The sequence below is a fragment of the Oncorhynchus clarkii genome, chromosome 30 (genome assembly GCF_045791955.1).
Source record: "Oncorhynchus clarkii lewisi isolate Uvic-CL-2024 chromosome 30, UVic_Ocla_1.0, whole genome shotgun sequence".
NCBI lineage: Eukaryota > Metazoa > Chordata > Actinopteri > Salmoniformes > Salmonidae > Oncorhynchus > Oncorhynchus clarkii.
In genome coordinates, this window is record NC_092176.1 from 35,471,648 (window position 1) to 35,498,493 (window position 26,846).

The 26,846-nt window shown below is 41.5% G+C and overlaps 2 protein-coding genes across 5 annotated transcripts; both read left to right on the forward strand.

Annotated features, from left to right (window-relative positions):
* The first annotated feature begins 852 nt into the window (after window positions 1-852).
* LOC139389631 (F-box protein 21) lies at window positions 853-13,970 on the forward strand. 4 transcript variants are annotated; one of them, XM_071136491.1, is made up of 13 exons: window positions 885-1,124; window positions 3,678-3,813; window positions 4,301-4,410; window positions 4,681-4,802; window positions 5,820-5,966; window positions 7,838-7,974; window positions 8,753-8,889; window positions 9,186-9,365; window positions 9,514-9,528; window positions 9,624-9,756; window positions 11,295-11,485; window positions 11,869-12,026; window positions 12,338-13,970. In XM_071136491.1, exons 1-13 carry the CDS (start codon window positions 901-903, stop codon window positions 12,604-12,606), a joined length of 1,959 nt encoding a protein of 652 aa, XP_070992592.1. In that variant the 5' UTR covers window positions 885-900; the 3' UTR covers window positions 12,607-13,970. The 4 variants fall into 4 exon arrangements, with proteins under 4 accessions (XP_070992593.1, XP_070992592.1, XP_070992594.1 ...); XM_071136493.1 differs by having other exon boundaries at window positions 4,316-4,410; XM_071136492.1 differs by lacking the exon at window positions 9,514-9,528 and having other exon boundaries at window positions 853-1,124.
* Window positions 13,971-14,217: 247 nt separating this feature from the next.
* On the forward strand, window positions 14,218-26,624 carry LOC139389632 (calcineurin B homologous protein 3-like). Its single transcript, XM_071136495.1, has 8 exons — window positions 14,218-14,549; window positions 17,822-17,891; window positions 22,341-22,421; window positions 22,953-23,092; window positions 23,585-23,646; window positions 24,945-25,052; window positions 25,270-25,317; window positions 25,758-26,624. The coding sequence occupies exons 1-8, from the start codon at window positions 14,486-14,488 to the stop codon at window positions 25,845-25,847; spliced, it is 663 nt and encodes a 220-aa protein (XP_070992596.1). The 5' UTR covers window positions 14,218-14,485; the 3' UTR covers window positions 25,848-26,624.
* Window positions 26,625-26,846: the final 222 nt, after the last annotated feature.

Sequence of the window (26,846 nt, forward strand, 5' to 3'; positions counted from 1 at the left end):
GCATTCTACTTTCTCTTTTTTTGCCCCACCAAGATGTGCATGCTAAAATCGCCACTGTAGACCGGTAACTCTTTATCCACGATATAGCAGGGGTGTAAAGCCAGAACACATACGTTTTTCCAGCTGCAGACTATGATCAATTTCTCTCAGCCAATCATCAGTCATAAGTGCGGTGCTTGTTGCATGTCCTTCTCTATAAGCGTGCTGAAAGTCTGTTGTCAATTTTTTTTATTGTAAAATAGCATTGTATCTGGTCAAACACCATTTTTTCCAAAAGTTTACTAAGGGTCGGTAAAAGGCTGATTGGTCGGCGATTTGAGCCAGTAAAGAGGGCTTTACTATTCTTAAGTAGCGGAATGACTCTTGCTTCCCTCCAGGTCTGAGGGCGCACACTTTCTAGTAGACTTACATTTAATATGTGGCAAATAGGAGTGCCAATATTGTCCGCTATAAACCTCAGTCATTTCCCATCCAAGTTGTCAGACCCCGGTGGCTTGTCATTGTTGATAGACAACAATAATTTCCGCACTTACTTTACGGAATTCAAATTGACAATGCTTGTCTTTCATAATTTGGTCAGATATACTTTGTGTGTGTACAATTGAAATTACATTGGTTGACATCCTAACATATTAACCATGGCATGTTGATATATCACTACTGTATGCAGCATACACTTAACTTGTTGTTACTAACAACAGTGAATTGATTCCATAAAACGATCCATAAACCATTTCATAAAACGATTTTATTTTTAATTTTTAAATAACAATCTTCCAAATGTGCCCCTCCGGACGGTTTTGAGACGCTATTGACAGTTTTGGGTGATCTCGAAGTTCGGCCCCCTGCGCCAGAAAGGGGCGGACTTGTGGATTGAGGTATTCGGAGTAAACAGTAAAGATGGCGACGTCTGGAGCAGGAGATGGGTGCTCCAGCCTGAACGGGTTCGTTTCCGAGATAGAACAGAAACAATTTACAGACCTGCCAGCCGAATTACTTGAGTACATCTTATGCTTTCCTGTCCTCAAACATGTCGACATTTGCAACGTGTCCTGTAGCTGCAAGCGGCTACACGACGTTTGCCACGGCAGGGGGAAGGTCTGGGGACACCAGTACAAACTCAGGTGAACTGACATTATTATCATCTTGTTAGCTATCTTGCTAACTAGAGCTTTGACTCTCTAACGCTAATTGGCATCTAAATCGCAGTTGCCTCTGTAAAATATTAGATCTATTTCAGTACAGTCAGAACAGATCCGTTATAGCGAGCAAGCAAAGGGAGCTGTCTAACGGCCGTTGACTTTCTGCTGATGCACCACATTTGACATCACACAAAGCAGTAGGTACTATAGCCAGTTTAGCTAGGCAGCTGTACTAATAAAATGTCTCAGTCAAAATAACAATTTCACAATTATTGTCTTGTGCCGCTGAGGACAGCTATTGAAATTGTGTGACCTTGAATGGTGGGAAATACAGTGATTGGACTGCAGGTCTTGTGTAACGTGAGTTGTTGTAAAAATCAGTTGGCTTGACATGGCACTTTGTTTTTCTCTGAGTCCCATGCAGTAACGTAGTGGTTCAGAATATATTGGTATTCTTTGAAGGCCACGAACTATCAGCAAGCTACTTATCATTTGCAATTTAGGTAGTGCCTTTTGAGGTCAGTTTCGATTATTATTATTTTTAAACATGAAATGCATTATGAAACGATGACTTTAAAATGTTTTTCTGAGCTTTTTAATGTCAATTCCACAGCCTAACAGAAAATATCCCATTGTCTCTGATCAGGTCCACATTGGGTAGACATCAATAGAAACATAGGACATTACTATGTATTATTTCAATATATCAGTTGTGTATATTACTTAGTTTTTATTTGATTACGTTCTTATTTTTCATTCCTTAAAAGTCACCATCTCATCTGCTCAGGCAGTAGCGGTCAGCCAGGCCATCTAACATTGTCATCCCCATACTGTACTGTCTTTAGTCATCCTATTTATACTGAACAAAAATATAAATGCAACATGCAAGGAAGTTGTGATGTCTTTAGTAGTTAGCTACCGTGGTTGTCATTCTGACTTAGCCTAGCTATACTGAACTAACATTTAAATGCAACATGCAGCAATTTCAAAGATTTTACTGAGTTATAGTTCATCTAAGGAAATCACTCAATTTAAATAAATAAATTAGGCCCTAATCTATGAATTTTACATAACTGGGCAGGGGTGTGACCCTGGGTGGCCCTGGGAGGGCATATACCCACCCACTTGGGAGCCAGGCCCAGCCAATCAGAATTAGTTTTTTTTCCCCCACAAAAGGGCTTTATTACAGACAATACTCCTTAGTTTCATCAGCTGTCCAGGCGGCTGGTCTCAGACGATCCTGCAGGTGAAGAATCCGGATGTGGAGGTCCTGGGCTGGCGTGGTTACACATGAAGTCAGTTGGACTTATAGCCAACTTCTATAAAACGATGTTGGAAGGGGCTTATGATAAATTAACATTCAATTCTCTGGCAACAGCTCTGGTGGACATTCTGGCAGTCGGCATGCCAATTGCACTCTCCCTCAACTTGTGTCATCTTTGGCATTGTGTTGTGTGACACAACTGCTCATTTTAGAGTGGCTGTTTATTGTCCCCAGCACAAGGTGGACCTGTGTAATGATCATGCTGTTTAATCAGCTTCTTGATATGCCACACCTGTCAGGTGGATGGAATATCTTGGCAAAGGAAAAATGCTCACTAACAGGGATGTAAACACATTTGTGCACAAAATGTGAGAGAAATAAGCTTTTTGTGCGTATGGAAAATGTCTGGGACACTTTGAAACACTTTACATGTTGCCTTTTTTATATTTTTGTTCAGTATAGCTAGCCTTCCAAAGTGTGCTGCAGAGCTGTCGGACAATCACTTTACGAGTTCATCAAAGTAGATAAGGCATACTTTCACATTGTCTCTGGCCCTCTTGTCGTTGTTGTGTACGTTCCTTTCTCAGGTGGTCTGTGTGTATCTAACGTAACGTAGCAGATGTACAGGTGTGTTCTTCCAGAGATCTATCTAATGACGAGATGCTCAAGTCTCCGCCCTAACAATGGGAGTCGTTGTCCCAAAGGTGGGAAGGCAGGTGACAAACTTAGGTCCAAACTAAACCCATAGAAACGCATTGGGTTTGTTTTTGGACTGATTTTGGCGAGAGTAAAACCTTTCGCTTTGCCTCTTCCTCTCTGATCTGTCTGAACCTCAAAAAAAAACTGCTGCAAGGGATTATGACCATTGTTGTTAATTACTACGTTTCTGATCTGAACTAGGTTGAATATTTGCTTAATGAAAACTACAACTCCTTTAATCCCTGCATCCCACATGGTTCTTGATTTGATTTATTTTGTGAATTATTTGATTTCTCTCTAGAGAAATGGCGTGTTAGGCTCCAAAAAATAGAATTGAAGTAATTGAACCGACGTTGGTCAATTAGTTGTTTAATAACCCAAAAAATAAAATGTTGGTTAATCGTTCAGCACTAAATTGAAGCCGCATACAGATTGCAGACATTGGATGCTTTTGGATTGTTTTATTGTGAGTGATCATGTGTCAGACTGTCACACACCTCAAGTCAATACTTTATATGGCTAACTGTCTGCCTTAACTTTTTGACTGCAGTCCCTTTTCCTACACTCCCCAGATGGCCAAGATTGCAGAAGCATTACCGCCAGAACGAGTGCTGTGATTGGCTGAAAGAATACAGAACGCGGCACACTGTTGGTCTACAAATACGACGAACAGTTGTATCCATCTCCCAGAGATTCTTCACAGAAGTTGTAAGTGATGTCTTTAGTAGTAAGCTGCCATTGTTATTGTCATTCTGATTCAGCCTAGCTATACTTAACAAAAATATAAATGCAACAATTTCAAATGTTTTACTGATTTACAGTTCATACAAGGAAATCAGTACATTTTAAATATTCAGTAGGCCCTAATCTATGGATTTCACATGACTGGGCAGGCCTAGAATTGCATTTTATATTTTTGCTCTGTGTACTTCGTGGAGACGGAAAGAGGTGTAACTAACATTGTAAAAAATTAGCATGAAAGATACTGTATTTATTGGCCATCCTAACCCCACCACATCATGCTCAATGTGACTGGGCTGGCCTGATGGTGTATAAGTGCATTGTGTGTGTGTGTTGAGTACATGCAAGCGTGTGTTCCCTGCGCTGCGTGCATGTGCGTGTAGTGGTGTCCGTATTTGAGTGTGTGTGAGTTGGGCTGGCCTCTTTAGCACTAACCCAGAGATCTGTAACGCAGCCTTGCGTTGGCCAGGTGCTGGGGGACAGCTTTGCTGAGATCGAGTCCCTCGGCGCCCCAGAGCACTTCTGTGAAGACGAGCTGCTCTCCATACTCAACTCCGACAGGAGGTAAGAACTATGTCCACACTCCAGTCCAGCACGAACAACTATCTTTGGCCATTAATTCTGTGTTAATCCTCCCTGGAGCGTTGTAACAATGGACAATGAAAATCTGTTTTTCTCCCTCCTCTCTTGCCTTCTTTCTCATCACTCTCTCACCAATCTATCTTTCTCTCTCATTTTCACCTCCCTTGCTCCATCCCTCTTTTGCGCTCTCTCCCTCTCTCCCTCGCTCACTCTTTCTCCTATCTCTCTTCACACTCTCTCTGCCTCCCATAGGAAAAGCCTGACACTGAAGTACTATGCAAAGAAAATCCTTTATTTCCTGCGCCAGAAGAACATCCTGAGGAGTTTAAAGATGTTTCTGGAGCAGCCTGCAGAGCAGCAGTCAGCCCTAGAGGGTGAGTCATGGACGTGGAATGGGCCTAGCCATACACTACATTGTACTTAGGTTGATAATACACTTTCATGACTTGCAGTGTAAACAAGGCAGTGGTGGAAGAAGTACCCAGTTGTCATACTTGAGTAAAAGTAAAGATACGTTAATAGAAAATGACTCCAGTGAAAGTCGCCCGGTAAAATACTACTTGAGTAAAAGTCTAAAATGTTGTTTTAAATAAACTTAAGTATGAAAAGTAAATGTAATTGATAAAATGTACTTAAGTATCAAAAGTAAAAGTATAAATCATTTAAAATTCCTTATTTTAAGTAATCCACATTGCACCATTTTTTATTAAAAAAAAAATATTTAAGGCCTGCCAGGGGCACACTCCAACACAGTTTACAAATGAAGCATGTGTGTTTAGTGAGTCCTCAGATCAGAGGCGGTAGGGATGACCAGGGATGTTCTCTTGATAAGTGCGTGAATTGGCCCATTTTCCTGCCCTGCAAAGCATTCAAAATGTAACAAGTACTTTTGGGTGTCAGGGAAAATGTTTGGATTAAAAAGTGCATTATTTTCTAATGTAGTGAAGTAAAAGTCTTCCAAAAATAAAAAATAGTAATGTAAAGTACAGATACCAAAAATAAAGACTTAATTAGTACTTGAAAGTATTTTTACTTAAGTACTTTACACCACTCAAACAAAGGAACGCTGAATAATATGGACATAATAACATACATGTGGAGTGGGCTTAGCCATACACTGCACTGCACACTGCACTGCACAATGCACTTATCCTAGTGACTAGTGTTAACAAACTCAGAGAAACGGCTTGGTAAGCATTGTCTTCTTGTGAATAATGTCGGGAATCTTGGGCATAATGTTGGAAATAATGAGGTGTTTAGGGAAAAAAAACAATGTCTGTGCATTGTGGTTTTTGAAAATAACATAAATAGAGTGAAAGTGTTAAGGTCATAAGAAAGAATGTGTATAACCAGCTTTTTACAGTCTCTGATTGTCTCCTCTCCTGTTGTAGGAGCTCTGCTGGTGGACCAGTATTGTAACCCCCTGGCAGATGTGTCATTGGACGGTATATCCTCCCAGCTGGAGGAGATCACTGACAAGATCAAGAAGATGCTGCGGATAAAGAACCCCTCTCATCCAAGCCTGAGGGTCACACAAGGTTGGTCTGGACTGAGGAGTTGGAGAGAAACACATGTTCTCTCAGTGTCTCTTAGGAATGAATACAAAGAGCTTATACCAAAGCAAAAAAACATAGTCTTCATGTGGAAAAGTAGTCTTCATGTGGATTTGAAGCAGAATAATTAGTCTTTCGTTTTGAGTCCATGCACAATCATGTTGACATACGATCCATTTTTGTTCTGAAAATGCCAAACTTGATTTTAGAGTTAACTCGCCCTTTAAAATATCTAACCAGGTACAGTTGAATTCGTAAGTTTACATACACCTTAGCCAAATACATTTAAACTCAGTTTTTACACAATTCCTGACATTTAATCCTAGTAAAAATTCCCTGTCTTAGGTCAGTTAGGATCACCACTTTATTTTAAGAATGTGCAATGTCAGAATAATAGAATAATAGTAGCGAGAATGATTTATTTCAGCTTTTATTTCTTTCATCACATTCCCAGTGGGTCAGATGTACTCTCAATTAGTATTTAGTAGCATTGCCTTTAAATTGTTTAACATGGGTCAAACGTTTCGGGTAGCCTTCCTCAAGCTTCCCACAATAAATTGGATGCATTTTGGCCCATTCCTCCTGACAGAGCTGGTGTAACTGAGTCAGGTTAGTATGCCTCATTTTCTATAGGATTGAGGTCAGGGCTTTGGGATGGCCACTCCAATACCTTGACTTTGTTGTCCTTAAGCCATTTTGCCACAACTTTGGAAGTATGGTTTGGGGGTCACTGTCCATTTGGAAGACCCATTTGCGACCATAATTTTCCTGCCTCATGTTGCCATCTATTTTGTGAAGTGCACCAGTCCCTCCTGCAGCAAAGCACCCCCACAACATGATGCTGCCACCCCCGTGCTTCACGGTTGGGATGATGTTCTTCGGCTTGCAAGCCTCCCCCTTTTTCCTCCAAACATAATGATGGTCATTATGGCCAAACAGTTCAATTTTTGTTTCATCAGACCAGAGGACATTTCTCCAAAAAGTACGATCTTTGTCACCATGTGCAGTTGCAAACCGAAGTCTGGCTTTTTTATGGCGGTTTTGGAGCAGTGGCCTCTTCCTTGCTGAGCAGCCTTTCAGATTATGACGATTATAGGACTCGTTTTACTGTGGATATAGATACTTTTGTACCCGTTTCCTCCAGCATCTTCACAAGGTCCTTTGCTGTTGTTCTGGGATTGATTTGCACTTTTCGCACCAAAGTACGTTAATCTCTAGGAGACAGAACGAGTCTCCTTCCTGAGCGGTATGATGGCTGCCTGGTTCCATGGTGTTTATACTTGCGTACTATTGTTTGTACAGATGAACGTGGTACCTTCAGGCGTTTGGAAATTGTTCCCAAGGATGAACCAGACTTGTGGAGGTCTACAATTTTTCTGAGGCCTTGGCTAATTTCTTTTGATTTTAATATGATGTCAAGCAAAGAAGCACTGAGTTTGAAGGTAGGCCTTGAAATACATCCACAGGTTGACTCAAATGATGTCAATTAGCCTATCAGAAGCTTCTAAAGCCATGACACAATTTTCTGGAATTTTCCGAGCTGTTTAAAGGCACAGTCAATTTAGTGTACGTAAACCTCTGACTCACTGGAATTGTGAAGTAAAATAATCTGTCTGTAAACATTTGTTGGAAAAATTACTTGTGTCATGCACCGATTTGCCAAATCTATAGTTTGTAAACAAGACATTTGTGGAGTGGTTGAGAAACAAGTTTTAATGACTACAGCAAGTGTATGTAAACTTCCGACTTCATCTGTAGGTCTTGAGTGTAAGTATAATTTTGTTTAATTCTCAGCCCTTTTCTTCACTGATGTACTTTACAATGTGATCCTGTTTTCTGATTGTGTCTGGTTCTAGGCGATTGTTTTGCTGTAGATGACTTTGATCTCCAGAGACAGGTGGTCGTTACCCTCAATGCTGTTTTATACGAGCAGCTTCAGTACAAGGGCAACGAGTGTGACTACTACAACCCTCTCAACTCCTATATACACCAGGTATGAGCTACTACAACCCTCTCAACTGCTACATACACAAAGTATGAGCTACTACAACCCTCTCAACTCCTACATACACCAGGTATGAGCTACTACAACCCTCTCAACTCCTACATACACCAGGTATGAGCTACTACAACCCTCTCAACTCCTACATACACCAAGTATGAGCTACTACAACCCTCTCAACTCCTACATACACCAGGTATGAGCTACTACAACCCTCTCAACTCCTACATACACCAGGCATGACCTACTACAACCCTCTCAACTCCTATATACACTAGGTATGAGCTACTACAACCCTCTCAACTCCTACATACACCAGGTATGAGCTACTACAACCCTCCCAACTCCTACATACACCAGCCATGGTACCTACTACACATACACCAGGTATGAGCTCTACACTCCTATATACACTAGGTATGAGCTACTACAACCCTCTCAACTCCTACATACACCAGGTACAGTAGCTCAGAGAGGTTATAGAGGGCATGGATGATGATGTTTTCCTTGGCCAGTATTCGCAAATCGTGTCAGAGTTTTAGTTCTGATCAGTGTGTCTTTTCAATCATGATGAATAACAGTAGTTGGACAGGGGGACCTGATCCAAGATCAGCACTGTTACTCTGAGACCTTGTGAAAATGGGCCCTGGACTTGATTATTCAAATAGTGAAAGTCTATATAGGACCTTTTATAATGCTATACCAATCAACTAAGAAACATGACAGACATTATGTGGCTCTCATACTCCCATGTCTCCTCCCTACGTAGGTGTTGCTCCGCCGGACAGGCATTCCCATCAGCCTCTCTGTCCTTTACATGACGCTGGCCAGGAAACTGGGGGTTCAACTGGAGCCTGTCAACTTCCCCAATCACTTCCTGCTTCGCTGGTGCCAGCAACAAAGAGGGTAAGGGGCCAAAGTGTGAGAGGAAGTGAATGGAAGGCAAATGCTTCTTTAGTGATCAAGGACTATACGTTTTTCCATCCACTGGCATAGTTGTGCATAGAGACAATCATAAAATTAATTGATCTTGATGGGATAGTTTAACGTTTAGTTTTCAATTAGTTCATGATTGGGTATTGCGCTCCCAAAAATGCTTGTTTTCAATTTACCCGATGTAGCATTGTCTGCATTGCATGCCAGAAACCGCGTCAAAGTAACATGTTTGTACTTGTATTGATAAAACCTCATGTCTCATTCAGGAGTGGGGACATCTATGATTTTGTGTACATTGACGCCTTCGGTAAAGGCAAGCAGCTGACGGCTAAGGAGTGCGAGTACCTCATTGGTCATCAGGTGACTGCAGACTACTACAATGCCATCAGTACAACAGAAGTGCTGTTAAGGATGGTGGGAAATCTGCTGAACATCGGCAAACGAGGGTAAGACTTATGAACATAGGAATGTTTTTTTTTTCGGACTAATATATAATTTATGCTTTTCTGACATCAGAAAATCTCCAACCGTACATCATGGAATTGAATCAATCCAAATGTTTCTTTTTTCCTGATTTTTCTATGTTGTCCTCAGGATCTCATCCTTGAGGTAATGTTAGAGTTGGTCAAAAATAAATTCCTACACTCAACTGTCGCTGTTGTGGTATGAAACAACACTGTGTATCACTGTTCTATGTCATGCAGGGAGGGCAATGAAAAATCCTACCAGCTGCTGAGAGACTCTCTGGATCTCTACCTCACCATCAACCCAGACAACGTTCAATACCTTCTACTACAGGCCAGACTCTACTTCCACCTGGGCATCTGGCCTGAGAAGGTTAGCATGATATTTCAACACGGCATATCTACATTTACATCTTGGTAATTTAGCAGACGCTCTTATCCAGAGCGACTCCCCCATGGGAATCGAACCCACAACCCTGGCGTTGCAAGCGCCATGCTCTACCAACTGAGCCCCACGAAACCCAAATACACTACATGGCCAAAAAGTAGGTGGGACACCCCTTCATATTAGTGGATTCGGCTATTTCATACACACCCGTTGCTGACCGGTGTATAAAATCGAGCACACAGCCATGCAATCTCCATAGACAAACAATGGCAGTAGAATGGCCTTACTGAACAGCTTGGTGACTTTCAACATTGCACCTTCATCGGATGCCACCTGTCCAACAAGTCAGTTCGTTAAATATCTGCACTGCTAGAGCTGCCCTGGTCGACTGTAAGTGCTGTTATTGTGAAGTGGAAACGTCTAGGAGCAACAACGGCTCAGCCGCAAAGTTTTAGGTCACACAAGCTCATAGAACTGTACCGCCGAATGCTGAGGCGCGCATGGTGTAAAATTAGTCTGTCGTCGGTTGCAACTGCTCGTCGGGAGCTTGATGAAATGGGTTTCCATGGCCGAGCAGCCACACACATGCCTAAGATCCCCATGCACAATGCCAAGTGTCGGCTTGAGTGGTGTAAAGCTCAACACGTGTTCTCTGTAGTGATGAATCACTCTTCACCATCTTGCTGTCCGACAGAGGAATCTAGATTTGGCGGATGCCAAGAGAACGCTACCTGCCCAATTGCATAATGCCAACTGTAAAGTTTGCTGGAGAAGGAATAATGGTCTGGGCTGTTTTTCATGGTTCGGGACCCTTAATTCCAGTGAAGGGAAATCTTAATGCTACAGCATACAAAGACATTCTAGATGATTCTGTGCTTCCAACTTTGTGGCAACAGTTTGGGAAAAGCCCTTTCCTGTTTCAGCATGATAATGCCCCATGCACAAAGCGAGGTCTATACAGAAATGTTCAGTGTGGGAAAACTTGGCTCAACCCCATCGAACACCTTCTTCCAACATCGAGTGGAAAGCCTTCCCAGAAAAGTGGAGGCTGTTATGGTAGCAATGGGAGGACCAACTCTATATTAATGACCGCGATTTTGGAATGAGATGTTTGACAAGCAGGTGTCCACATACTTTTGTCCATGTAGTGTACATGTAATTGGACCGAATGGCTTTACCCTGGCTTTGATACTGCAGATTTTTTGTAAAAAAACAACAAAAATTGGTCTGCCTTTCTTTTCTTTTTTTAAGTTGTATTGTCACATACACCAGATATGTCCAGTGAAATGTGTTGTTTTACACGGCACCCCTGGAGCAAATAAGGGTGCCTTACTCAAGGGCACATAGGCAGATTATTTTTTTCTTCTCGTCTGCTCAGGTTTTCGAACCAGCAGCCTTTTAGTTACTGGCCCAATGCTCTAACCGTTAACCTGCCTCTACCTGCTTACTACAGTCCAGAGCAGAGGACAAGCTTTCCCCAACTGATAATGACTGGTGTCTGACCCCTCTCCTGCCTCTTCCAGGTCCTCGACATCCTGCAGCATATCCAGGCGTTGGACCCATCCCAACACGGGGCAGTGGGTTATCTGGTACAACACACACTGGAACACATCCAGCACAAGAAACACCCTGTAGATCCAGAGGTGAAGAGACGCAGCGCCCCCGAACACCTAGAGCTGCAGTACAGTGTAGGCCTCATCATGAAACACAAGAGGTGGGTCTGAGCAGTCAGTCTGTCCGAGCAGCCTGTCTGCCTGCCTGCTTCCCTGTCCGAGCAAACAGTCCGTCTGCATGTCTGTCTGTTTATCCATTCCGTCTATTAATCCTTCCTGTCTATCAATCCCTCAATCTTTCCATCTGTTTGTCCTTCCATCCATCCCTGAATCAGCTGTTTGTCCTCCACCACCCTCTATCTGGGTAAAGCTGCCATCCTCTGCTGTTGATTGACAGTGTTAATGTAAAACTACTGTACTCTGTTGAATGGCAGAATAGCTATTTATGGAATAATACTTTTTATTATAATCATTGTGATTTATAAACCTGTAGTGTGCCCTTTCCCCATGTGTGACACTGTGTGACTGTCCCCCTTCTCTCCAGGTCTGGTTATAACTGTGCAATCTATGGCTGGGACCCCAAGTGCACCATGAGCCAGGAGTGGATTACCACCATGAGGGTCCACCAGCTGTCCAGCGGGGCTAACCAGCCCTTCTACAACGTCTTAGTGCAGGACGGCACCTGCCGATACGCTGCCCAGGGTACATCTATACCAGAGACATTATCTTTCAGTGACATGTACAGTATGTCATTCTCAATGTCAGGGCAGTGGTAGTTCGTTAAGGAGGCATTCTGAGAAGAAACATGACAAATGTAATACTTGAAATGCTTATTGAAGAGTTATACATGCTGGATGAGTAAGGTGCTGCTAAGGTGTAGGCCTATATACTTTCAAATGTACACAGAATATGCAGCTATCTTGTACAGTAACTTGCCTCGGCTCAGTTTGAGATTTCCTGTTAAATGATACTATACTTAGTATCTTTATGCCTCTTTTTCTCTCGTCTCCTAGAAAATCTAGAGCCCCATTCTGCCCCTCTGGAGATCGCTCACCCAGAGGTGGGACGCTACTTCTCAGAGTTCCATGACAGCCACTATGTTGCCAACGAGGAGCTGCAGACACGCTACCCAGAGGACATGGCAGAGACCCTGGGCACCGTACGGGACCTCTACCACAGACTGATGCCCAGCCCAGTGCAACAGGAAAGCCCCAACGGCCCAGAGGGACCTTCCCAGGAGAACCAGGACAGCCAGGAGAACCAGGACACCATGCCCACATAGCTGAGCCTTCACTACTCCTCGGCCCCATTCAAAACAACCCCTAGTTCCTACCACCTAGGCACAGGTACATCTGAAAGGATTGGATGTGTATAAACAATATGGCAGAATTACAACTAGCCTGTCATAGGGCAGATTGTAGCTACTACTAGCCTAACCTAATGTGGAAAGATGCCTGAGCGGAGTCCTCACTTCCGTTTTTCAGGGGAAATGGAAGTTAGGTTGAAAATACTTTATCCCTGAAAACCAGACATCCGCTTTCAGCAAATGCCGATAAGGGTGCTACTAGCCTATTGTGTGGCAGGTTGGCGCTACAACTAGCCTTTCATAGGACAGGGAGGCATTACTACTAGCCTATTATAGGGTAGGGTGGAGCTACTACTAGGGTCTAGGGGTTGTTTCTGGACAGGGCCCTCTGTTCCCCATCCAGTTCCATTACTTGACACAACATCCTGTCCCCAAAACCATCAGGGCCGTCGGTATTCACAGAGTCTGAGTAGAAAATGCTGATCTACGATCAGGTTCTCCACCTGTCCATTTTATCTTATTCATTATGATCTTAAGGGCAAAACTGGTCCTAGATCAGCGCTCTTACTCTTGAGAAGCTTATTTTGAATACTGACCCGTTAATTCTTCAGTACCTGGATCATGTGCTGTACCACCGCCTGCCAACCAACACCAGTCAAAGCCAAAGCCCCTTTTCTCTCTCTAACTTCATGAAGACTTACTGAGATCGAAACACTTACTGTCTCTCTCTCCACCTCAATATACTTTCTCCAACATCTGTCAAGAAGAGGTCTTCCCAGACTTGACTTCCTAGTCTCTCTACCCCTTTCCACTTCCACATGAAACAATATTTAAAAAATACTTCACAGTATGAAACAATATGAAAATGAGACTTGCAGTATGAAACAATATGGAAATGAACCTTGCAGTATGAAAATGAGCCTTGCAGTCTGAAACGATATGAAAATGAACCTTGCAGTATGAAAATGAGCCTTGCAGTCTGAAACGATATGAAAATGAACCTTGCAGTATGAAACAATATGAAAATTAACTTTACAGTATTAAACAATATGAAAATGAATGTTACAGTATGAAAAGATATGAACATGAGCGTTCCAGTTTCTCCTCACATTTTGAGTTGAATACTTTAAATTGTTCAACTGACAAGGTGTCCCTCTTTACTTCTGTCACATTACATTATAATAATGATTCATGCACTTATGAAAGGATGACTTTCACATTTCTAGAACGTGTTATTAAAAAATGCTGTATATTTACAAGTAAAACATTGCAGGACTACAATGACTTGAAACAGGAATGGGTTGTGAGACTTAATAAATATAAATAAAATGTTTATTTTGGTCTTGACTGTGTTATTACATAAGCCTACTGCAGTTTTTTTTTCTGTTATTTCTTCTAGAATGTTCTCTGACTTGAATATAGTAGGTATATGTTTTTGAAAGATAAGGGTCTGTGACGTTACACTCTGACAATACCTTTTCACTACACGCAAAGATTACATTTGAAATGAAAGTCTCATTCTGCTATTAATGACTGATTGTGCATCCGTCACATTACCAGTAATTAATTCAAGGACACAGTCGATTCATTCTGAATTGACTCATGTAAAAAAAATCGATATATATTCCTCCACAATGGTACACTGTTTTAGGACCTTGGGGAAGTCAGCACAGCGTCTCTCCCAATGGACCATAATAAAGAGTATGTTACTAACTTCCTTATGAAAGCAGAGGAAAGAGCTTCTTGGTACTAGTGAGGACAGTACAACTCAAGTAGTTTTACCTGCGGTTAAGATCATAGTTCGCTCCTGAAAGAACTTCAATGCGCAATTGCAGCTCTTTTGAGAATAATCGCAATGGGAGCCTCGCAGTCTGCGGGCACTGAACACGAGTTCCAAGATCTGGCTGATCGAACTGGATGTAAGTAGCCTAGGCTTTACAAAACAGTTTTATTTCACTTTCTATTTGATTATAATCAAATGCAAAATAACTCCTTGTTTATCAATAAATAGACTAAACTTTGATGAAGGGAAAACACTCTACATGTCCAAAAGTATGTGGACACCCGCTCACTGAATATATTCCAAAATCATGGGCATTAATATGGAATTTGGTAACCCCTTTACTGCTATAACAGCCTCCACCCTTCTGGGAAGGCTTTCCACTAGATGTTGGAACATTGCTGCAGGGACTTGCTTCCATTTAGCCACAAGGGCATTAGTGAGGTCGGGTAATGTTGGGCGATTAGGCCTGGCTCGCAGTTGGCTTTCCAATTCATCCCAAAGGTGTTAGATGGGGTTGAGGTTAGGGCTCTGTGCAGGCCAGTAAAGTTCTTCCACACTGAACTTGAAAAACCATTTCTGTATGGACCTCGCATTGTGCATGGGGGCATTGTCATGCTGAAACAGGAACATTTTCCCCAAACTGTTGCCACAGAAGCACAAGATTGTCTAGAATGTCTTTGTATGCTGTAGCGTTAAGATTCCCTTTCACTGGAACTAATTGGCCTAGCCCGAACCATGAAAAACAGCCCCAGATCATTATTTATCATCCACCAAACTTTACAGTTGGCACTATGCATTGGTGCAGGTAGCGTTTTCCTGGCATGCGCAAAACCTAGACTCGTCTAATGGATTGCCAGATGGTGAAGCGTGATTCATCACTCCAGTGAACACGTTTCCACTGCTCCAGAGTCCAATGGCGGCGAGCTTTACACCACTCCAGCCGATGCTTGGCATTGCACATGGTGATCTTAGGCTTGTGTGCGTGCGGCTGCTAGGCAAAAGTAAAATCATTGCATGAAGCTCCTGACAAACAGTTATTGTGCTGAAGTTGCTTCCAGAGGCAGTTTGCTACCCAGTAGTGAGTGTTGCAACCGAGGACAGACGATTTGTACGTGCTATGCGCTTCAGCACCTGGCGATCCCGTTCTGTGAGCTTGTGTGGCCTACCACTTCGCGGCTGAGCCGTTGTTGTTCCTAGATGTATCCACTTCACAATAACAGCAGCACTTACAGTTGACCGGGGCAGTGTAGCAAATCTAGAAGTGCCTCCTCAGTTCATATTTCAAACTATAATTCTGAATTGCATAGTCACATTTCTTTGGTCAGTCTTCTGAAGAGCACAGAATGAGATGCTGTATTCTGGCTGTTTTCACATGAATAGACAATAGTTGGATTGTCCTTCCGTCATTCAATTGAAAATTTGATTAGAGGGTGGTAGGTAAGGACAGAGGGACCACTGTTTATTGAACCAGATGTATAGAATGTCATGCAACTTGCCAATATGGCTCCATGCAAGATTAATATGTTGAGTCTACAGGTTACTCTATAGTCAGATTTTTTACTTTGTAGTAAAAAGTATAATTTCAATATTGCACTGTCAATTATGTATCTAAAAATGTATTGACAGTCCAACAAATATCACAGTGTTTTTGGAAGTGAAAAGTGTTGCTTCCCACTCAGTGTATAACACGTGGATGAAGTACAGGTTAGCTTCCCCTCAGTGTATAACACGTGGATGAAGTACAGGTTAGCTTCCCCTCAGTGTATAACACGTGGATGAAGTACAGGTTTGCTTCCCACTCAGTGTATAACACGTGGATGAAGTACAGGTTAGCTTCCCCTCAGTGTATAACACGTGGATGAAGTACAGGTTTGCTTCTCCTCAGTGTATAACACGTGGATGAAGTACAGGTTTGCTTCTCCTCAGTGTATAACACGTGGATGAAGTACAGGTTAGCTTCCCCTCAGTGTATAACACGTGGATGAAGTACAGGTTAGCTTCCCCTCAGTGTATAACACGTGGATGAAGTACAGGTTAGCTTCCCCTCAGTGTATAACACGTGGATGAAGTACAGGTTAGCTTCCCCTCAGTGTATAACACGTGGATGAAGTACAGGTTAGCTTCTCCTCAGTGTATAACAAGTGGATGAAGTACAGGTTAGCTTCCCCTCAGTGTATAACACGTGGATGAAGTACAGGTTAGCTTCCCCTCAGTGTATAACACGTGGATGAAGTACAGGTTAGCTTCCCACTCAGTGTATAACACGTGGATGAAGTACAGGTTAGCTTCCCCTCAGTGTATAACACGTGGATGAAGTACAGGTTAGCTTCCCCTCAGTGTATAACACGTGGATGAAGTACAGGTTAGCTTCCCCTCAGTGTATAACACGTGGATGAAGTACAGGTTAGCTTCCCCTCAGTGTATAACACGTACAGGTTTGAAGTGGTAGTTAGGTGTTTGGAACATTGATCTGCTAATCTTATCAGCTGGCTGCTTTCATAAACGGGATGACTGATTTTCAGAAGAGAGGGTGAGAGAGTTCAATGAAGACTGATAATAATACTCTGATTGATCATCGACCGTTTCCAATAAAATTCCAACTTAAGTTTATTACCATGTGTGTAAAGTGAGAATGGAGATCTTGACAATGAATGCACCGCCACCTACATTAATCTCTACACCTGCCTGTGCAAAGTCTAGTGTGTGGTAGCCTATTGTTCTGTGGTTACTGAAGCATATTCACCTACAGTAGTTGTTGCTCCTGTAAATATCCATTTGAGTGTGTGCTCTTAACAGGCACTGAGAGGCGAAGCAAGTTCCTCCTTTAAAATAAACACTATTGTCGGCTAAATACCCTCTTCCAAATATCACAAACTGTGGTTCTATAACTGTATCTAACAACCATAACATTCAAATGCTCATGTGAAGACATTAGCCCACACATAAGTCAATAATTCAACGTTCCCTTTGAATGCAAATATAATCACACCAGTGTGTTTGTTTTTCCATCAGGCTGATTGTGTTTTTATCATCAGGCTGAGTGTGTTTTATCATCAGGCTGATTGTGTTTTTATCATCAGGCTGATTGTGTTTTTATCATCAGGCTGATTGTGTCGTAGGCCCATTGTTGTCACAGTTCTGAACAGGTCTATCTGTTCTGTACCTGTTTGCACCTTATTTTTTGCTATAGTTCATTTACATGTTTTGCATTTCACAACATATAGAATCCAAAAGGAAAGCTTGAATGAAAATGAAAAGCAGTGTAAAGATATCCAACCAGTCTAGGAGGGCGGTGTATCTGGAAATACAATGCTCTCAAGTTATTAGGACTTTAAGTCTTAAGTGGCTCACTACTGATAAATTGCTAATGCTAATCTGCTCTAAACTACTGTGATTGGTTTCTTTCAGTTTCCCTGGAGCAGATTGGCAACATCAACAAGAGATTCAGACAGCTGAGTAACAATGAGGAGACACTAAGGTATTGTCACCAACGCCCTCATACAGTCCACCAACGCCCTCATACAATCCACCAACGCCCTCATACAGTCCACCAACGCCCTCATACAATCCACCAACGCCCTCATACAGTTCCCCAACGCCCTCATACAGTCCACCAACGCCCTCATACAATCCACCAACGCCCTCATACAGTCCACCAACGCCCTCATACAATCCACCAATGCCCTCACACGGTCCACCAACACCCTCATACAGTCCACCAACGCCCTCATACAGTCCACCAACACCCTCATACGGTCCACCAACGCCCTCATACAATCCACCAACGCCCTCATACAGTCCACCAACGCCCTGATACAGTCCACCAACGCCCTGATACAGTCCACCAACGCCCTGATACAGTCCACCAACACCAATATATAGTCACCAACACCAACATATAGTCAGTTCATCATTGTCTGTTACCCATATCCATGTATTCATAACACATCACCTCTTCATTGAAAACAGTTTGAGTTTTATTTACCTAAACTAAGGGTACTATTCAATCAGATCCGCTTTAGCCGACATCCACATAGCGGTTGTTTTGGCGGTGTCGGAGGTGAAACTGTGTTAGAGCTGTCAAATCCACAAGTAGCTCCTGGCATTATACCTACAGTGCCTTGCGAAGGTATTTGGCCCCCTTGAACTTTGCGACCTTTTGCCACATTTCAGGCTTCAAACATAAAGATATAAAACTGTATTTTTTTGTGAAGAATCAACAACAAGTGGGACACAATCATGAAGTGGAACGACATTTATTGGATATTTCAAACTTTTTTAACAAATCAAAAACTGAAAAATTGGGCGTGCAAAATTATTCAGCCCCTTTACTTTCAGTGCAGCAAACTCTCTCCAGAAGTTCAGTGAGGATCTCTGAATGATCCAATGTTGACCTAAATGACTAATGATGATAAATACAATCCACCTGTGTGTAATCAAGTCTCCGTATAAATGCACCTGCACTGTGATAGTCTCAGAGGTCCGTTAAAAGCGCAGAGAGCATCATGAAGAACAAGGAACACACCAGGCAGGTCCGAGATACTGTTGTGAAGAAGTTTAAAGCCGGATTTGGATACAAAAATATTTCCCAAGCTTTAAACATCCCAAGGAGCACTGTGCAAGCGATAATATTGAAATGGAAGGAGTATCAGACCACTGCAAATCTACCAAGACCTGGCCGTCCCTCTAAACTTTCAGCTCATACAAGGAGAAGACTGATCAGAGATGCAGCCAAGAGGCCCATGATCACTCTGGATGAACTGCAGAGATCTACAGCTGAGGTGGGAGACTCTGTCCATAGGACAACAATCAGTCGTATATTGCACAAATCTGGCCTTTATGGAAGATTGGCAAGAAGAAAGCCATTTCTTAAAGATATCCATAAAAAGTGTCGTTTAAAGTCTGCCATAAGCCACCTGGGAGACACACCAAACATGTGGAAGAAGGTGCTCTGGCCAGATGAAACCAAAATTGAACTTTTTGGCAACAATGCAAAACGTTATGTTTGGCGTAAAAGCAACACAGCTCATCACTCTGAACACACCATCCCCACTGTCAAACATGGTGGTGGCAGCATCATGGTTTGGGCCTGCTTTTCTTCAGCAGGGACAGGGAAGATGGTTAAAATTGGGTTGAGGAAGTTGTAATTTCATATTTACTAGATTACCAGAGCAACAGTGGTGTCTCAAAACAATTAATTACAGAGGGAACTAACAGAGAAGCAGTGAGACATGATCAGAGAAGATACACACCAACAAAGACAGGTAAAACAGCAAGAGCAGGTGGCAAAGGTTTTCATCTGCTTCTGCCCTCATATAAACCAAAATGTCCAGGTGTTATAGCCACCAATAACACGAATTCACTCAAAGCTACAGGTATTTGTGGAAAGAACTGAAAACTGCTGTTCAAAATACTCTCCATCCAACCTCACTGAGCTCGAGCTGTTTTTCACCGGGGCTCTGGTCAAAAAATGTGCACTCTCGTTGTGTAAAAACGACTGTTTTTGATTTGTTATGGCAGTGCTGTAGCATTAATAAAATAAATGTCGTTCCACTTCTGGTTTGTGTCCACACATGCCCCATGGACCTCAGCTCCATACAGTTTTATCACCGCTTCAGTTTATTGGGTCCTGAGCAACAGCCAGAGGTGAAAGTTCAAGGGGGTCGAATACTTTCGCAAGGCACTGTAAAGAGAACATGAGATGCCAAAGAAACTTCTAGTTAGTAAATGGTAAATGTAAGTTGAACAGTAAGAATGGAGACCTTGACAATGCATGTGCTCCCACCTTTATAAAGTGGGGCAAAAAAGTATTTAGTCAGCCACCAATTGTGCAAGTTCTCCCACTTAAAAAGATGAGAGGCTTGTAATTTTCATCATAGGTACACTTCAACTATGGCAGACAAAATGAGGAAAACAAAAATATCCAGAAAATCACATTGTAGGATTTTTTATGAATTTATTTGAAAATTATGGTGGAAAATAAGTATTTGGTCAATAACAAAAGTTTATCTCAATACTTTGTTATATACCCTTTGTTGGCAATGACAGAGGTCAAACGTTTTCTGTAAGGCTTCACAAGGTTTTCACACACTGTTGCTGGTATTTTGGCCCATTCCTCCATGCAGATCTCCTCTAGAGCAGTGATGTTTTGGGGCTGTTGCTGGGCAACACAGACTTTCAACTCCCTCCAAAGATTTTCTATGGGGTTGAGATCTGGAGACTGGCTAGGCCACTCCAGGACCTCTTGTTGTCAGAGACGTGTGTATAGGTGGCAGGGAAGTCAGGCGCAGGAGAGTCAAACGGAGTGTAAAATGGAGTCTTTTAATCAATCTCCAAGTAACATGCTCCATAACACTAATAAGAAAAATGAATATAAAACAGATATGGGTACGAAGACCCGTCGCGCACCTATACAAATAAACACTACACTGACAATAAACAATCTCTGACAAAGACATGAGGGAAAACAGAGGGTTAAATACACAACAGGTAATGGATGGGATTGAAAACAGGTGTGTGGGAAGACAAGACAAAACCAATGGAAAATGAAAAATGGATCGATGATGGCTAAAAGACCGGTGACGTCGACCGCAGAGCACCGCCCGAACAAGGAGAGGCAACGACTTCGGCAGAAGTCGTGACACTTGTATGTCTTCCATTTCCTAATAATTGCTCCCACAGTTGATTTCTTCAAACCAAGCTGCTTACCTATTGACAGCTCTTTGGTCTTTGCCATAGTGGAGCGTGGAGTGTGACTGTTTGAGGTTGTGGACAGGTGTCTTTTATACTGATAACAAGTTCAAACAGGTGCCATTAATACAGGTAACGAGTGGAGGACAGAGAAGCCTCTTAAAGAAGAAGTTACAGATCTGTGAGAGCCAGAAATCGTGCTTGTTTGTAGGTGACCAAATACTTATTTTCCACCATAATTTGCAAATAAATTCATAAAAAATCCTACAATGTGATTTTCTGGATTTTTTTTCTCATTTTGTCTGTCATAGTTGAAGTGTACCTATGATGAAAATTACAGGCCTCTCTCATCTTTTTAAGTGGGAGAACTTACACAATTGGTGGCTGACTAAATACTTTTTTGCCCCACTGTAAATCTACACCTGCCTGCACGGAGTCGCATTATGAGAAATCTCATGCAGCCTTGTTTACAAGTTTGAACACTTTAATGTGAGATGTAATCTACACCTCGATTAGGCCGATAGAAATCCTCATAATTTTGTCAAATTATTTTAAATGTGAGTGTCATTATTTCTATATCGCCCACACTTTCTCCTTCTGAACTAATATTAGTGGGATGAGATGAGTGTGGCTTCGTGACAATGAACAAGAGCAGCTGCTCAGCAGTTCCACCTCCGACACCTCCAAAACATCAGCTATGCGGGTGTCGGCTATCGTCGGTTAACGCATGATCTGATTGAATCTAGGCCTAAAATAGTGCCTGCTAAGTCCTCTTGAATGTGTTGCATTGTGGGTATATATGTTATGGCCACACACAGACATAGGCGCACACACACGCACACACGCACACACACACACACACACACACGCACACACGCACACACGCACACACACACAATCACTCATCATTGGCAGGTTGCCTTGCATAGTGACATAGTGATAGATTGCACATGCGTTCCCTTTAAAAAGAAAGAGGGAGTGTGCAAGTATTTATTTTTGATATTCTGTACTGTACTGAATTTAAATTATATGTATTGACAGAACAATAACCTTGACCTTTAGAAATAAAGACGCCCTTTAACTTTGATTAATAGTTGATAATGTTTTCTGTTTTGCTGTTTAATAATAATGTTTTCTGTTTTGCTGTTTACTTGTTGCGAACATATTGTCATATCATGTTTTCTGTTTTGTTGTTGACTTGTTGCGAACATATTGTCATATCATGTTTCTTCTGCAGTCGAGAGGATTTGGCCAGCATCCCTGCTCTAGATAACAATCCAATCCGGGCTCAAATTATTAATGCATTCTTTGATAAAAGGTGAGTATATAGCCAAAGTGTTGAAAATATCCTCCGACACATTGGTGGTGGCTGGCTTCCGGGATAAGTGGGCATTGTGTCTAGAAGCAGTACTGCTTGGTTGGGTTGTGTTTCGGAGGACGCACGGCTCTCGACCTTCGCGTCTCCCGAGTCCGTACTGGAGTTGCAGTGATGAGACAAGACTGTAACTACAAATTCGATACCACGAAATTGGGGAGAAAAATAGGTACAAAAATATATAAAATAAAATAAAATAATGAAAATATTGAAATCACTCATGCAATACATCTTTACTGCCATTGACTGTTATAACCACGTTATTACACATAGACAAGAGTTTTGTTCATGAAGTAATCAGTGATGCTGTGAAGGCTTTAGTCGTGAAGCATGTTCAGCACATGGCAGTCAGTGAATTGCCATGTAACTGTGACTGTATTCCTCTCTAACTGTTTGGTTGAACCAAACTGAACCCTGCCCTCACTGGTGAGCCTGGTTTAACCAGCTAAATGCCTCCCCTGTATCCTGATCCAGAAACCTCCATCAGAATGAGACGGGTACTGTCCAGGAGATTGGCTTTGAGGAGTTCCTTATGGTGATGACTCACTTCCGCCCAGCAGCCATGGGCCTAACGGAGGAGGAGAGGGAGAACCTGAGGAGGGAGAAACTACGATGTGAGTTTGGTTTGGTGATGAGTAAAGTAAGATTGTCTAAGACTTGGGTTAGTACCCTGGGCTAATTCCTAGGCTTTAACTCAGTGAGCTAACGTGGTCTTGAGTCATGCAGAATACATGGGTTTGATACTAAGTCAACACCAAGATTTATAATTGAAGAAAAATAACATATTCTGAGTTTCTATTCTAAGGGCAATTCTTCAAGCGTAGATATGAATTCTAACAAAGTTTCAGTTCAGTAATCATACTCTTGTCTAGAATCTAAATAGGGCCTAAAGTGCACCAGCCAGTCTGTCTTGATCCTCATAATCATGGCTGAATCGCAGAGGCAAATTGTTTTCTAATCATTCATTAGAGTCATTAGAGCCATTAGAGTCATATCCTTCCCCTGAACAATGATAGTAAGAGACCCTTAAGTTACACTATATTTGGGGAGAAAATATTTGGTAAAAAACATACTGTTTAGCTTGTTCCTCTTTATTGTCTCTTCAGTTCTGTTCAACATGCATGACACAGACAGCGACGGCACCATCAACCTGGAGGAGTACAGACGGGTAACGCCTCCCTTTACTTCTCTCTCCTCACCATAGTCCTCCAGGCCCAGGGCCTGTATTCACAAAGGGCCCGATTCAGACTTGGGAAATGTACGCCTTTCCTACACACTTCTCAGCAGTTGGTATTCACCTTGTGCTGGTGCGTAACAGGCTTTGCAGGCATGGTTCCCTTGGCGCACTGAATTCATTTAATTCAACTGCTGAAAACCCTCCCACTTGCTAGCCAACAGATTTTCTCGTGGAGTTTTCATTCAATGTGTTTTTCAGTAAATTTATCTGAAGCCATCCCTTTGAATTTAGTGTAGGCCTATCTTTAATTTGAATTTTCTTGACAGACTCACTAAAATTTATGGAGAGAAGGGTTCAGAATATTAGGGATCAATTAATGAAAGCCATCTAAATATATGCATATTCATCTCTGTTTCAGAACCAATTGGTAGATTTAAAAATACTCTGATCTTGTATATTATTTAGGGTTAGGAAAGTATTTATGAATCAAATAAAATACATTTATTTGATTCATCCTGAAAGTTACCATATTCAATTGTTCAATCCATTACATATTGGAAGGTGAGAACAGTGTACAATAGGGGTTGAACAGTAGTCCTAGAAATCTACCCAAATAATCATGGAACTGTGATGACAATGGTCCTGTCATTACGGCTTACTCATTTACCTAGCTCTTATCAATAGTTCTTATCAATCTGTAAATTGCAGTGCATGGAGAATGGTGTTATTTCCATCAGAAAAAATAAAGTTGATGTTGTTCCACTTGGAACCGACAGGTTTCTCGCCCTTATTCACAGTTTCATCGCATGTAAAGGTGGGAATTAAGTCAAGGTCAGAATCCGGTGTATCTGTAGACACCACAGCCAAACCTTCATTTATTTGATCTCCACCCCAAACGAACAGCAGGGTGAATAGCATGCTATTCTCAAGGTTAGTATACTCATAGAGAGAAAAGTGCATATAAGGGACTTTCCATTTACGGTGTGTTTAACTCGGGTCGGAATTCCCCCAAAGTGTCTCAGAGAAGTAGTGCTGATGTAACATCAGGTCCCCCTGTCCACATAGTAATCTTTTACATTAGGATCTAAAACGCAATACTGATCCTGTCAGCACTCCTATCCCTGTGACGCTTTGTGATGGACGGTTTATCATTGACCATTTTAGTATAAATTGAGTTTATTCCAATATTCATGGCAGCTTTAAAGCTGAATTGTGTGTACATCAGAAATTCAAGATAACACAATAAATTAATAAATGTTTTATGGACCATTGTGCTGTTTTCTATCTAGGTGGTGGAGGAGCTCCTATCTAAGGCTGGCACTATCGGACAGGAGACCGCCAAAGCCATCGCAGACGCTGCCATGCTGGAAGTGGCAAGCACTACAAGGGGCAAAATGGTAACGGGGATATCACTAACACTGCTTTATTGTACTACTGATCAAATAGTTGATGAAGTAGGTATATGAGTAAGATATGCTGATAGCGCGATTAATTACAGTGAACCACACCTTATTTTGAAGTGCAAAGTACTGTTCTACTGTGTACTGCTTCGTGCCGTGCCTAAGAACAGGTCATCATGCCATATTGCTTGAATTGGGTTACTTTGTTTTTCAGGAACCTGATGAATTCTATGAAGGAATCACTTTTGAAAATTTTCTACAGGTATGGTGTTATTGTGTATTGCACAAGATATTCAAATTGTCTGTTTCATTAAAAAAAAGGAAATGCCATTTCACTATGAGTTATACAAACACAAGCTGTTAAAACAGGGACATTTGGTGTCTTTAAATTCTGGTATACTTTATATACAGTATACTTTAAATATTGTATACTTGATATACTTTATGCCGTTTACTTTATATAATGTATACTTTATTCTGTTTACTTTATATACTGTTTATTTATTTATATACTGTACTGTATACTTTATATACTGTATACTTTATATACTTTATGCTGTTTACTTTATATGATGTATACTTTATACTGTTTACTTTATATACTGTATACTATATACTGTTTATTTATATGCTGTACTGTATACTTTATATACTGTATACTGCCATATCAGTCTTATATTCCACTACCCTTTCTCCCCTCAGATTCTAAACACCTTCGATATTGAGACGAGGATGCATGTTCGCTTCTTACACATGGACACTGCAACCTTGCGATGTGGAAAATCTAAATGAGCCTCGGTCTCCTTTAAGAGACATCGTTATGGTACTGCTGTTTTTTGTTGAATTAGTCTCTCCCATCTTCCTTTGTAATAAAGCCAAATACTTTTCATATGCACTAAAGTGTAATTAAATACCTTTCATATGCACTAATATTTAAATACAATTAATATGCACTAATGTTTTCATACTTTTAATTATTAATGGGAAATTATTATCAGAATAATACATTGTGATACATGGCATGTAAATGCACAATATTATCTACATATACCCCCCTCAGCCTTCATACCGCCCCCCTCATGTCAATGTTATGTTTACAGTACTAACATTTTGAGTGCCTAGATGTTCACATGACCTGTTATGTGGATCACTTCTGAGGATCAGAGTTGGCAATCGCATCCAGGGTCACTATTATTCTGGCTCACATTCAGAGCGTGAGACACGGGGCACAGTGCATTCCTACAGGGCTAGAGACTTGGGACTCATTTATCTACTTCACCGAGCTTTATTATGTCTGTGCTTTTCCAATTGAAACACTGGACACTGTCCTCTGCTATGGCCTTGGTAGGGAGACTTACAGCACTCTGTAAGTTGTAAGTTTCACCTTCCTACCCTCTAAAACCAAGAATAACCACTTAAATGTACTACTTCTTTGTTAAGTTCAATTTCTAATACATTAAATGGATATTGTGCCTTATGCCCAAATAAGTTGTAATAGCCTTGACAGTAATTTATATACATTTTCTATAAATTCAAAATAAAAAATTGTGCTGAAAAATGTCAACATTATTTGTGTTTTGCGTGCGTGCATCTTCTTGTGAATACAGAAGAACTTTACGCAGTTCCACTGAAGTAAATTAAATCAAATCAAATCAAATTTTATTTGTCACATACACATGGTTAGCAGATGTTAATGCGAGTGTAGCGAAATGCTTGTGCTTCTAGTTCCGACAATGCAGTAATAACAAGTAATCTAACTAACAATTCCAAAACTACTGTCTTGTACACAGT